The sequence below is a fragment of the Chaetodon trifascialis genome, chromosome 1 (assembly GCF_039877785.1).
Source record: "Chaetodon trifascialis isolate fChaTrf1 chromosome 1, fChaTrf1.hap1, whole genome shotgun sequence".
Classification (NCBI taxonomy): Eukaryota; Metazoa; Chordata; class Actinopteri; order Chaetodontiformes; family Chaetodontidae; genus Chaetodon; species Chaetodon trifascialis.
This window is the reverse complement of record NC_092056.1, coordinates 15,765,490-15,779,499: the sequence shown is the minus strand read 5'-3', so window position 1 is coordinate 15,779,499 and position 14,010 is coordinate 15,765,490. Positions and strand designations below refer to the sequence as shown.

The 14,010-nt window shown below is 44.5% G+C and overlaps 1 protein-coding gene across 2 annotated transcripts in view; it reads left to right on the top strand.

Moving 5' to 3' along the window:
• The first annotated feature begins 3,970 nt into the window (after positions 1 to 3,970).
• Positions 3,971 to 14,010, top strand: part of cgnl1 (cingulin-like 1) — a 28,516-nt gene continuing 18,476 nt past the window's right edge. For both annotated transcript variants that reach the window (XM_070961790.1, XM_070961707.1), the window contains exons 1-8: positions 3,971 to 4,107; positions 6,380 to 8,087; positions 8,221 to 8,315; positions 10,186 to 10,291; positions 10,486 to 10,575; positions 11,163 to 11,299; positions 12,694 to 12,832; positions 13,382 to 13,594. In XM_070961790.1, coding sequence (XP_070817891.1) covers positions 6,432 to 8,087; positions 8,221 to 8,315; positions 10,186 to 10,291; positions 10,486 to 10,575; positions 11,163 to 11,299; positions 12,694 to 12,832; positions 13,382 to 13,594 — 2,436 coding nt within the window. In that variant the 5' untranslated portion in view covers positions 3,971 to 4,107; positions 6,380 to 6,431. The remainder of the gene's footprint in view (positions 4,108 to 6,379; positions 8,088 to 8,220; positions 8,316 to 10,185; positions 10,292 to 10,485; positions 10,576 to 11,162; positions 11,300 to 12,693; positions 12,833 to 13,381; positions 13,595 to 14,010) is intronic.

Sequence of the window (14,010 nt, the reverse complement as noted above, 5' to 3'; positions counted from 1 at the left end):
AGACAAAGGAAGGAAGGATGATGCAGGAGGAGCTCAGAAACATGGGGGTTATTTTAGACTTCCTTAGTGGTTTTGTTTCTCTTTTTGTTTTGGTTGTTTTGTTTTTTAAGACATTTCTACAGTGGATTTAGGCCAAATGAGTGTTTTATAGTATGTAACTCATTTTTGAAAATACTACCAGTGGACCATTGTAGTCTGTATGAAAAGTGCTATGAATATATGTTTCTATTTTTAATAAAGTGTGATAGCAGCGTACTGTACATGTGCTGTGCTCCTACTTTTTTTTTTTTTTGCATTTAGATTTATGCACAATGAAGAAAAGCATGATAAGCATGAATGTTTATCAACAGGGGAAATGAAATGAATGTAACTGTGTCTTTGAATATATTAATTCAAAAGTTAATTTACATCTTAAGTATGTTCAGTCAATTAGAAACAGATGAAACTAGAGTGCAGCGATGAAACTGATGCAGCCATTCTGAAAAGTACAAACTAAACTGTATTTTCTCATGAATGTCTTTGGTTTAGGTGTTCTGTACACTGTAGTTCTCAATCTGGTTCTTGTGACTGAAGTCAATGAATCCCAAAAGTGTTGTGAAAAGCTAAAGCTGGGGGTCTGTTGTGCTGTATATATCAGACCCTGCATCTGCACAGAATTAGCCTCATGCAGATGTGAGTATGATGAGCACTCATCACGTCCTGAGAGGTCTGATCCCAGTTCAGTTTTCTGACAGAGGTGACACTGAGTGGAAAACTGCTGACTGCTGTCCTGTCTGTGGTGAGCTCAAAGATGGAGTGTAAATCATGACTGTCCTCTTTCAAAATTCTCTGCAGGGAAAAGCAGAACGTGTGAGTGTGGTGGGCTGATGGTTGTGGGTGTGCATGTTTTCTGTTGGAGAGGGACCACCATGTCTGAAGGCTGACTTCCTGTCATAGCTGCTGGGCCAGCTGACACAAAGTCCTTGGCTCGCATCCTTGAAGCCCAACCAAAGAGCCTGCTGCTCCTGCTGCTCCAAACAGTAAGATCATCCGCCTCTCTGCTACTTTCAGGATGTATGCTCCACTAAGATGAGCTTTTCTTTCAAGTACAGTCCTATTTTCCCTGCAGTCTGTACTAAATGAAATAGTTCCTGCAAGGAATTTTCCTGAAAATGGTCATGAAATTGAAGGCCTGTAAAAGAAAGTAGTGAAACAGTTTACATTAGAACAGAACGGCTCTGCTTTAGGAAAACACAACCTGCATCTGAAATTGCAGGCTCCTTTTAATGGTTTCCTATAATATTTCATTCGCCGTGCTGTATTTCGTATATTATCTGTGCAGAGGAGTGTCTGTGGATTTGTTGTTGCATGAGTCTTTGGGCAGGTGTCACACAGCCTCTCTGCATCTCCAGTGTGAACTAAATACCTCTGTTCAGGTGCAGCATCCAAACCAGCAGCAGAGCTGGCAGACATGACAACATGCCACTGAAGGAGTCTGGGTCCCTTGCTCCTGTGTCAGAGAGGTGGAGGGGCCCATTGTTTCATACTAACAGCACATTGGGAATTAAGACGTTAAGGACATAAATTGCTTTTGCTGAATGAAAAAAGTAAAACTCTTGGCTGACCTTTCTTCAGTCCTACTGTAGTCTTCCCTTCCCACTTTCATGATTGTTACACCCAAGAATTTGTAGTTCTCCACCTGTTGGATTTCCTGACTAGTTATGGCCATTGTGAACACTACTTTCTTTGTTTTGGAAACATTCAGCTTCAAATTGTTGGCTGCACACCAGTCCACCAAGGAGGAAACCTAATTTCTGTAAACTGCCTCATTTCTGTTCCAAAACAGACCCACCAATGTGTTCTCATCTGCAAACCTAAACAACTTAACAAGAGCGGGAGAGGAAAATACAGTCATTCCTCGACCACATTGTCTTCAGTGGTGGCTTTCATCTGTCACGTTGGTTAAATTCGCAGAAACATTTTTCCTGTCAAAAATCAACAATGGAAAAAGAGGAAACTGAATGAGCTGTGTGCTTCCATGACATCTCTGGTGCATGTCAGTTTGTCCACTGGAGAGCCTGCAGTCCCTCTTATGATCAGGAAAAGACTGAGCTGTGTACTGAGCATGTCCAGAGGTCCCAGCTGTGGCACCTCAGCAGAGAACAGAGCTCTCATTGTGTGCTGCTGTAACCCAACACAGTGGCACAGAGCTCAGATTAAAGGCTGCGGTGCTGTGCTGTCTCTCTGCGGACACAAATATAAACAGGGGGCCACTACAAAGGCACAGGGGCAGCTGGGCCTCCAGTTTAATGTAGTTTATGCTGCAGTGGGGAGATTTAGAAAAACAGCTTTGAGTTATCATATCTTCAAAATCTCGGTGTGTGTCAGAGTGAACATCATTGTCTGTGCTGTAAAGTAATTAAGAGTTCTGCACTTAAGTGCAAATTTGAGGTATATTTACTTTGAGTATATTCCTTTTATGCTACTTTATACTTTAGTAGAGTAGTTAAAATTCACACAATACAAACACCACAAAGTCCAGCCTCCAGAATAACCATAGAGATAAATCAACACTTTTCTAACAGTGTAACCAACAATAAAAAGTTTAGTTTTTTTATTGTGACAGTAATTAGAAGCTAATTTGGTCATTATTCTAATTAGTTTTTAATGGTTTGTTTAATATAACACTGTATATACAGTTTGATATGGCCCTCTTGAGGTGCTGTGGAAACAAGTTTCATCAGACGTTGTTGCTCGGTGAGATATTTTGCACGCACATGCTTGTGAAGATTTTTATATCCAGCATCTTCCACAGTAGATCTCTCAGTGTGCTAAAACTGACTGTAATCCTGCTCCTGCCTACTTTAAGCCATCCTGGATATTATTTATCACTGCTCAGTGTTTGCTTAGTCCTGCACTTCCTCTCAAAGTACATGCACACTACAGACACTTTATTTCTAAAATAATATTCACTCTCCAGAACATTTTTCCACACTTCTTCGTCCCACTCAGCATAATACCTGCCTCTTGGCATGTCCTGACGCTGTGACGCTTTTCCCCCACCATCCCTGTGCTTCTCCACATGCTCAGAGGGATGATCTGTGGTGATGCGTTTACTGCATCGGCTCTGTGAGTTACACACATGCACCACAGGGTCTCATTAACTAACCGCATTCAGGTCATCTTACTATCCACTAGATGACGCTGTAGGTTTTTAAAGACATGCAGCTTCAAATTGCATTTATGCACTGTGCAAATAATTAAACTTGAACATCGGGTTTGAGTCATACGCGTGTGTATTCTTCCAGTGAATTAAGAACTCATGCAGCCATTAGTTTGTACAAGAAATGAGCAGCCATTCATGAACCTTCAATATCTAACTTGTTACTTTAAACTGCCAGTATTTCTGAAATATTTCAGTAGGGCGTTTTTGGCTTATTGGTACAGTATTTCTCTAAAAGCAACATGAGGATTATTATCTAGTGGGTCCACCCATGTACTCTTTCTTTCTCAGAGCAAAACAGTGACTCAAACCTCCAAAGTTATGAAGTCTTTGTGTGTTTGTGATAAAGTTATTTATGTTGGCCCAGTTCCTCCAAGACACAAAAAACGAGGCTCCCATTGCTTTCTCTGTCGGCCTGAACGTGATATTTATTCAGTTTAACAGAAGTGATATTTGTTTTATAATCAGCTGTCATGAAAGAAGAATTAACGGAGTGGGTGTCAGGTCCCACCTTCCATTTGTCTCCGCTGGTTTCCGACCCTTCCAAGACCCTGCCGAGCTGAACCGAGCTGAACCGAGCCGGGCCGAGCTGGTCCAGGCCTGGGAGAAGTCTAACTAAGGCTTCTGGGAGGATCCTTGTTGTGCAATCTGTTCCTGGACCAGCGGAGCCGGCGGTTTTGGGTGGGTGGGCGGGTTTGTGCGCTTGTTTCGAGGGGCGGAGCGGGCCGGAGGGTCGGACGTCCTTCTGACACTGTCCTGCTCTCTGCTAGAAAACAGCGCAAGACTAAAGAAGTTAGCAGGCGGCGGTGTGGTGCACTTTGCTCCACATTTTATCTTTAAAAAAAGCATTTTAAACAAAACGTTTACAAGCTGCGACAATTGAACGAGGGCGACAGACGACGCTGGTGAGTAAAGTAGCGAACAGTCTCCATTGTAGATGTCCACTTTGCTTAGGGAGCGTTAACAGCTTTAAACTCAATAAGAGGCAAACAAACTGAACATTTAACGCCAAAAGTGTTCATTTAACTGGCTTAACTTAATGGAGTGGCTCGTGGCTTTGTGAAGTTTTACAGTGAATCTCAGGCTGCTGTGTTTCCCACCACCTGTTGCACTGAGCACGAACTGCGTCAAACCAACCTGTCTGACAAACTAACCCACCGTCCTCTGGACATTTTGCTGTGAAGCTGTTTGTCCTTTGTGATTTACACCTTAGCGCCGTGTTTTAACTGTGTTTACACTTGCTCCTGTGCGCTCGTGTTAATTTTACCTGACGCTCCGCATTAGTCAACTCCCATTCATGTTACGTAACTTTTATAATAGTTTCTCAGCGTCAGTCCTCCTGCTCTTGAGTGACTTAATCCTGATTTTGCGTTCATTCTGTGGAAACAAGTCTTTTTCTTGGTGTCGTCCTGTGAGCCGCTGCAGCTATTAGACAAGCTGTGGTCTCTGTGACAGAAAGCTGATCAGTTCACACGAGCAGATAAAAATCTGCTCTGTTAAATTTTTGCAGTCTGAACCTCCGCACAGATCAAAGCCAGGGCCTTGACATCCAACCTGTCCTCTGAGCTGACCTCTCTGCTCTGCAGCACCGGGGTCAGTGAAGGCAGCACCGCCTCTAAGAAGGACAGTGGGGCAGCTCACTGAGGGTTTCACTGAAAAACACAATGGGAGGAAAGAAGCTGCACTTGTTGGAGCCCTTGTGTTTTGGATATATGTGACACTGAGGGTGAAAGAGTCTACTGTGTCGTCTAGCTTTAATCTGTCCTCAACTGCACTCTTCCTGTAGGACGGGGCACTTTCCTGAGGCCCTCTTCTTCCCTCCTGTGAGAAGCTGCACCATCCTCACTGACTTGACAAAGCCAAGCTGAGGCAGGCCACCATATCTGAAACAAGAACAGCCTCTGCTAACTTCATATGAAATCAAATTAATAGGCTTTTAGGAATGCCTGCTTTAGACCAATGAAGCAAACTGAAAACCTGACAAATGAATGTGCTTAAACATGTTGATGCAAACATGCAGTATTGCCATACAGCTATCCTGCTCATTGATTGGCCCACAATGGCCTAAAACAACCAGAGACAAACACTACAGTGAAGTCTGTGTCAGTTAACAAATGTATATCTTCTCAAGCTACATATCTCACAACCCCTGCATGGCGCTACGGTCTTTCTAAATAGGCTTGTCCATAGGCCTGTCTGTACCTATTTCATGCTAATGTGCTGTGTCCTGCATTGTCTTTGTTGTCACTCTTATCAGTGTCCTTCCTCCAGGCCCATCTTGGTGCGTCTTTGTATTGTAACATTGGGTAGAATGGGACCCTATCAGCAAGGCAAACAGGAACCTGTTAAAAGCCCTTTGGGGTGGCTGATGATGGCTTTGTCCTCGTCGACTGAAGAATATTCAGCAGCTTACTTTAATATTTGTACACAGTTTGATATTTGTTGCCAGCTGTGTTCTCATGATCGTGCTGCAAATCTGTCACCTTTGACAACCCCGCAATTATTCTAAATGTGACTAAATTGGACCCAACACGATTATGTCACTCCCTTTGCATGGCGTAACCCATGAGCGTGGGCTGCAAATAACAATGTCATTGACAAGGATCAAGTACACAGTGTATGCACACACACACACACACACACACACACACACACACACACACACACACACACACACACGCACACGCACCCATACACTGCACATTCACTCAAAACACAAACCATTGACAGAGTTCTCACTTTTTCCTCTGGTCTGACTGACTCACGTCAGAGTGTTATCTTCCAATCCCTTTTCCTTCACCTGTTTTAACTGTATTCTTTGTCATGCTTGGTAAACAGTCATTTTGTTATAACATGCCTGTTAGTCACTGGCTGATATTGACTCATTGTCAGTGATATTGTGGCTTTTGAGACGTTGCAGACAGCACAGGGAGCTTATTGTCTCATTCTTCATTTGGTCAGGGCACATTAATCGAGCAGCTTGACAGGAAAGAGAAAACAGAACATCAAGAACGCTAAAACAAGAAAAGAAAATGAAAGTGGACTGCGTAATTCAATACTGCAAGGCTTTAAGTTTTCATTAGTGGCTGAGTGTGGAACTGGGAGACATTTGTTTATGCTGAATTATGTAGTGTCTCATCGCTGACTAATACAGCCTGTCTAAACCTTTGGTTTCAGCGGTGGGCCACCTGATCCAGGGAGAGGGATTTATTTTCCTTCTGCATTCCTGATGGAGTCCTACAGAGTGACTGGCATTCCTAACAGCGGACCACAGCGGGGCCACACTCAGCCGTCCCGCCCCTCCAGGCCCCACGGTAATGGAGCTGGTACATATGGTCTCAGCATCCGCGTACAGGGTATAGATGGACACCCCTACGTAGTTCTCAACAACCAGGACAGGGGTCCTCAGTCCTATATGGACCCTGACAGTAATGGTTACATCGATACAGAGGGCTCTTTTATTGAGAACTACGAGGAGTATGATTTCAGGGGAGGAAAGGAGGCTGGCTCTAACAGCCCCTTCGTGGAGTACAGGTCTCAGAAGATGATGCATTACACTGGTCCTGAAAATGGCATTGCAGATTCACAAGGAAAGAAATCATCCTCCCTTCTGAACTTTCAGAAGCATCCTGAGATACTGCAGCCATATGATCCAGACACCAACTCCCTGAACATTGATGGTTTCCACAGCCTTCCTTCAAGGCCTCTGGCTGACACTGGGAACCAACAGCAGAGGTCCTCCTCCCGATCTGCTGCGCCTGCACCATCCCAAACCAAGTCATCAAGCCTGGACCACAATAAAGCTCCCGTGCAGCGGGAGAAAAGGCAACCTCCGTCCCAGAGCCTGAGCGAGGCAGCCCCTCCTCGGCCGAAATCCCAGCCCCAGTCTTTGCCTCCAGCCCAGATTGCGCAGCCTCAGACCAGGACACAATCGCAAGTGGCTCAGCCACAGTCCAAACCACGTCTCACCAACCTGAATACACCTCAGTCCAAGCCAGGCTTAAAAACTCAGCACCAACCAGTGCCTCCAGCCCAGTCTCAGCCCTCCACTGTGCTGAGTCCCACGAGTGAGCAGAGCAAGACGTCATGTAGACCCCCCAGCTCTATGAGCAGCGCCAACTCCAGCCTGGAGCGCACCCACCGTGAGCCTGATGTCCTTCCTCTGCGCAGGACTGACTCCAGCGGGCCGGTTCTTCAGTCGTCTTCCCGCTCACGCCACTCCTCCTCATCTTCCACCTCTAAGACTCAGGTAGATGAACAGATGGATGCGCTTTATGCAGACACCATCAACCGCCACGAGAACCGCCGCTACATCCCTTTTCTTCCTGGTTCAGGCAGAGACATTGACACGGGCTCCATTCCTGGTGTTGATGAGCTCATTGAGAAGTTTGATGGCAAAGATGGCAGCCACCAGCGCAGGGGCAGGGCGGGCCGCAGAAACAGGATCAATCCAGAGGACAGAAAGCGCTCACGCAGTGTGGATAGTGCCCTCGGCCTGCGAGATGACTCGAGCTACATGAATGAGTTCAGCCGCCAGAGAGGCACATCAATGGAGCATGTCCTGCGGCCCTCACAGCTACGGCTGCAGAAGACAGCCGGCAGTCAGGACTCCTGGCTCACCACCGTAGATGGTAAGGTCGAATCCAGGACTTCCTCTCGTGCCACCAGCGCGCCTGGCTCCCCCCAGAGCACCATCTCTAAAGGTGTGGGCTACATACAGGGTTACAAAAAGCCACAGACTCGTTCTTCACTACCATTCAAGAGTAATGAGGGCGAGGATGGCGCCTCTTCAGCTGGAAAGGTTTCAACAGCTTCGCTGTCGACATCACTGTCCAAGCCTTCTTCCACTGCAGTCAAGAAGCCCGGCACAGAGGCAGATGTTCAGGTAAAAAGCCAGAGAGCTATGCCATAGTGCTACGATGGGATCTTACATTAGGAATCTGAAATGTCTTTGTTCTTTTTCTGATTTGATCCTGTAATTTCATTGAGATCTCCCTCTAATTTCCTGTCATTTCCAGGCGACACCGGATCTTCTGAAAGGTCAACAGGAGCTTTCACAACAATCACATGAAGAGACAGCTAAACAAATTTTGTTCAGTTACCTGAAGGATGGGTGAGTTATCTCGACTTTTCCCTTCTTTTCAATCTACGTTTTTGCTTTATTTGCTCATATTCATAAAGGAAACGTCACCAGTCGTTGTGAAAATGTTATGGTCTTAATCCTGGGCTGTGAGTTGAATCATGAACTGAGCTTATTGTTCGCTCTAAAGCCCAAATCCAACTTGTTGCATCATAAGGCCATGCATCATGAAGGGAGAGACCGCTCTGTGAGAGCACATAAATGGTTTTTATCAGAGTTGAACTTTTCATGATAAAAGTGAAGGAATGTGCTCTTCTACCCTCCCATCCAAGCTGTGAGTGATCCAGCTGTCTGGAGTTTGCTCTCTTGCAGAATCCCACTTTCTCCGCTTTGTCTTTGCTGCAGTGTGAAGTGGGGAAGACATTCTGTTTGCTTCTGTAATCAGACACTTACTGCCCGTCAACTCATGGAAAGGCATGTTGGGTTAAAAGGTTAACTGCAGTTTAGGTGCAGTCAATTATGACGAGATTGTTATGTTCTTTACAGTCTTTTAATGAAGCAGCAAGTCAAGAATTATTTTTGGAGTTGAATACATATGACAGTTAACCTATACTCTACTGCAGTTGCATTAGTTGCACAGGATTTTCCAGCAAGAAACAGTTTTCAGGTTTCTGCAGTTCTTGTGGTAACGTAGAAAGAGAACAGGAAACTGCTTGGGTGTGTCGGGCCACAGGTCAGGAGTCACAGGACAAAGGAAAGGAAACACAGATGGAAGTGCTGAGCCTGAAACTGAGTTACATTCCCAAGACCCAGAAGACAAACATTCACCTTCAGGGCTCATAAAGGTTTAATGAAAATCATCTGTATGAGGAGAAGAGGGATTCGGGGGGGAATTATTTATTGAAATAATATCTCACTGCTGTCATGTGAAAGTGTTGCAACTCCAGTTTTGTGGATTCTGGTGTTTTCACTTTAGCTGAACGATAAAATGTTGCTGTGTGGGTTGAGAAAATCCTCCAGTCTTTGCGCTTTCAAACATCTGGCGATAAACTCAGAAATGCTCAGTGTTTAACACTGAAGACAAAGCAGCTCTGCTTAGCTCTGGAGAAGCAGACGTTTATAAAATGTAAGGTTTTTACTGACCAGAACAATTCTGTAATTAGTTTCCACTTTGCTGCTTTAAGTATGCCACCATCAGAGAGATAGCCCTGTGTGAAAAGATGTGTGGGAGTGACTGGGTTTGTTGCAAAACTACTACTACTACTACTACTACTACATTTGCAGTAAAGTTTGTATAATCGAATGCCCGAAGCAAGCAATCCATACTTTTTTAAAAAGAAGCTCCTACAATCTCTCATAGTTTGCATTATGTTTGACAGCATTTGCAGTTGAGATATTTCTTAACCCCTGCTTGGCTGCTGCAACTCATTTAGCTCTGGTTCCTACTAATTTACACAGTTATGCTATTAGACCCTGCAGCAATCCCATTATAGCGTCTGTATGTTTGATTCTTCCGCTCATGGGCCTCATAGTTTATTGGAGGGTGTAATGAAGCTGTGTGTGCTGCGAGGTGACACATCAAAGCAGCGTGATCCTGCCTGACCCTTTCTAATCTGGGAATGAATTACTCTTTTCCCAGAACAGTTTGGAATTGATTCCTGATCCCCCAAACACTGAGAGAAGTTTTTTACCTTTTAATAACAAGAGGGTGTTAACAAATGTTGTGTGTGTGTGTGTGTGTGTGTGTGTGTGTGTGTGTGTGTGTGTGTGTGTGTGTGTGTGTGTGTGTTTCTGTGTGCGTGTGTGTGTGTGTGTGTGTGTGTGTGTGTGTGTGTGTGTGTGTGTGTGTGTGTGTGTGTGTGTGTGTGTGTGTGTGTGTGTGTGTGTGTGTGTGTGTGTGCAGAAACAACGACAGTGATGAAACAACCAAGAGAAAGGTCAACCTCGTCTTTGAGAAGATACAGACGTTGAAGTCTCGGGCCACAGCGAGTTCACAAGGCGACAGCAAAGTGAGACATTGTCATATCATTTTGATTTAAAAAGAAAAATCTCTGATATCTTGTTTGATATGCCAACTGCATGTCAGAGGGGCATCTTTACATGTTTGCCTTTGTATTGCAGACACCTTCAGCTATTGAATATTTACCCTCTTGAATATCAATAAGAAATAAGCAGCACTGAAACGTCTGTCTTCTTCCGTCAGTCCCTGGATTTTGCAGCACAGGCCAAAGCGCTGCAGGAGCAAAATGCTGAGCTGGAGAGAGAAATGACCGAACTGAAGAGACAACTGGAGGTAACAACAGTCTAACTGTAGCTGTGCCTCTGACACTAGCCTGTTGGCATGTCAGTTTACTGCTAAACATGTTATTGTCTGAGAATATCCTTTAATCAAAGGTTTCTTTGAAAAGCGGGTCTGTGGGATTACTGCTCAACTTGTTGAATTTAAAGAGATATTTTGAGACTCCTGGTTGAATGTAGAATTAGCTTAGTTTAACACAAAGGCACATTTTCACGCATAGAATAATAGAATAAACAGGACAGTCTCTTTAAAGCCTGTAATGCTGTGTTGTGTGGGTGCTTCATTAAAGGAAGAAGGAATTCCAAACACTGTTGTTTGCATTAAAAGTTAAATCATTGAAACTGGGTGCCACTGTGGGGAATGCATTTCCTTTGGGGTAAGATGGTTTTAAATTTTTGCAACAGCTTTTCCATATAATTGGGATCTTTTGCAATATTTAAAACAGATCCTGCTACTAAAAAACACAACACTGATGATGACCATCAGTTCAATCAAAATGCCAAAAGCCTGGTGATGTGAAATACTAGATATTATGTATCTACATTGACATGTCAACATGAACATATGTGTTTCACCAACAGAAAAATCAGGCTGACAAGAGGACAGTAGCAGGTTTGAAGGAGCTACAGCAGGAGCTGGAGCGCAGTGCAGAGGAGTGCAAGCGTCTGAAGGAAAAACTGTCCAAAACAGAGACTGAGCTCCAGAACACAGTCGAAGAGTAAGTGCACAACGACAATGACCAGGGATCAGCGTAGATCAGTCGACTAGCTGAGCTTAATTCATCATCTCCAGAAGGTTGTGATGACTGTTTTAATGGTCAATGCTAAGTATTTTTTACATGTGTTAAGCTTTGTGAGTACACCAAGTTCAGCTCCATGCACTGGGATCTCCGTTTGTGTTGTGTACAGTACTCCAGTGAACACAACCGGCAGTGTTTGTGGTGGGAAGCTGGTGAGGGATCCTGTAGCATGATCGTAGCATGAACCTCCTACATGTTAGGCCCTCCTGGTGAAGCTCCTTGTGAGCAGGTGAAATGAAGAAGCAGTGTATCAGAAGAATCATGTTAAGGCTAACACCTATAATCAGAAATAATAGCAATAATTAGCTTGACCGGAGTTCATCAGCTGTTGCTTAACTTGACATTTCCGTGCACTGTCTCACTGAAACCAGTGTTGATGGAAGCACTGTTGATAGTTACTGAGGTTGTCACCATGTCAGTTCTTATTATACAGCCCGTTGTGTCCCCTGTGGTTTGTTAGGTTTATCTTTCATCCTCCATATTAATGTGTGCTGGGTGACTGATTTACTATTCATTCTGACGGCACTAACTAACAAATGGTTTACATATTATACAACTATTATTATCGGACTGATGTGAGTGTTACCACTGTTCAAAGCTTGCTGGTGTCATTTAGGGTTCTCCTTTTCCATTTCAAATAGGAACTGGAGGAAAATCTTTGAGCTTCCTGTGATACTTTTTGTGCATTTCAGTACCATTGAATGCTGCACTCTGTCTGTGTTGGGCCTTTAATGTTAACTGCATTGTGAAGTTTTGTTTCTCAGTTGATTATCATCCAGAATTTCAGTGTTACTGTGTTTCTTTCTCAGGACAAATGGCCCAATACCAAACATCACTTAGCCCCTATAAGCCTGTTCTTTAATTTTTAAAAAGCATTACTTTTGGCATTTTTGCCTACGCTGGACAGTTGATAGTGAGGCAGACAGGACACAAGGGTGACAGAAAAGTTTCCAGTTGGAATCAAACCAAGGACCTGACATGGCCAGCTGCAGATAGCTTCTTACTCTGTTCTCCCAGCAGGAATAGATGTTCTGATTCAGTCTACATGACTGTGTGGGGATTTGTTCAAGGTGCCTCACATCACTTATCACCATCCCCCTCGGAGCTGTCTTGTAGAGGCGGTTTAGACATTATTGGTTTGCCATTGTTCATTTATCCATTTTAACCTCTGTGCTCTGTGGGCCTCACATTCAGACCCAGCACAGGTGCTGCCATTTGTATGTGCGAAGATGCAGGTGTGCTGGTGTGTATGTGCGTATCTGAAGTATGCAGAGCGCCTGCACTATGTGGTGACATGTTGTGTGGTTCGTCAGGCTGTTCCAGGTGAAGATGGAGAGGGAGCAATACCAGACGGAGATCAGAGACCTGCAGGACCAGCTGTCAGAGATGCATGACGAGCTCGACTCAGCCAAGAAGTCGGGCGCTGATGGAGAGAAAGACATCATTATGGTGGTAATGCACAGTGTTCATTGATCTAGAGGAAAAAGACTTTCGTTTTGCTCTAAGATTGTGGAACATGTGGCTCATGACAACCACTCACCATGAAAGATGAAAGCTTTTCTGTTCTGTCTCATGAATGCTGAAAGCTTGTGCATAAGCACATATGGTAAAATGTATCTTTGGAGGGAGCTGGTAAGATTCACACTGTATTCAAATGATGAAACTCCAATGCAGCCAGTGGAGAGACAAGTCTGTCTTGAAGGGACTCAATGATTTGTCAGATCCTATACTACAGTACAATATTGACATCAATAACAGCATCATACAGTGAAGGTTTTTCTCTCTGGAGACACGACAGAATAAACTCAATGAACCAACAAACAAGAGAATACAAATGTTAGACCTTCAAACAGTCCAGTGAATGGTGTTGCGGTGAGAAAAGTCTGCTTAACCAAAGACGACAGCAAACAGCAGGGTCACGTTCAAACTTGGCGTTTCGCCTAGTCTGATTCTTCAAATTCTGAAGTGATGAAAAGTTACCAAACTGTTTGTTTTCTGCAGGACATGATGCAGCTGAAGCTGGAGATGCAGGAAGTTCTCCTTGCTAAGGAGGAGCAGGAGGAGATGCTGAGGAGGCGTGAGAGGGAGCTGACAGCACTGAAAGGAGCCCTGAAGGAGGAAGTGGCCGCTCATGATCAGGAGGTGGACAAGATGAGGGAGCAGTACGAGAGGGAAATAAGCAGGCTGCAGGCGTCTTTGGAGGAGGCCAAGCAGGTAATCAGCCTCTCGTTTTTCCCCTCCCTTTCTCCTCCAGTTTGTGTTCCCTCCTCCTCATTTCCTTCACTCTTGCCCTCCCCCATTACAGAAACACACCCTGTCACAGAGGAGTGTGGAGATAAGCGCCGCATCGGGGGAGCTGTTACTGTGTCTGTTTCGCATTGCAAGTTGTGCCATATGTCAGAGATTTGGGCGCCGCTTTGAAGTGCCTTTATTTACACCTCTGCTATCAGCATCAAAATACTGAGACAGTGGGTTTAAAGCTGGCAGGACATACTGTATCCAGAGTGAGCTTGGCACTTGAAATCAGCATCACTGTACTGTATGTCTGTGGAAAGCATTTGTAGGAAGAGCAGGAAAAGGAGGCAAAGAGGCCCCCATTTAAGGAAATGTTGAATTCAAGATACTAACAT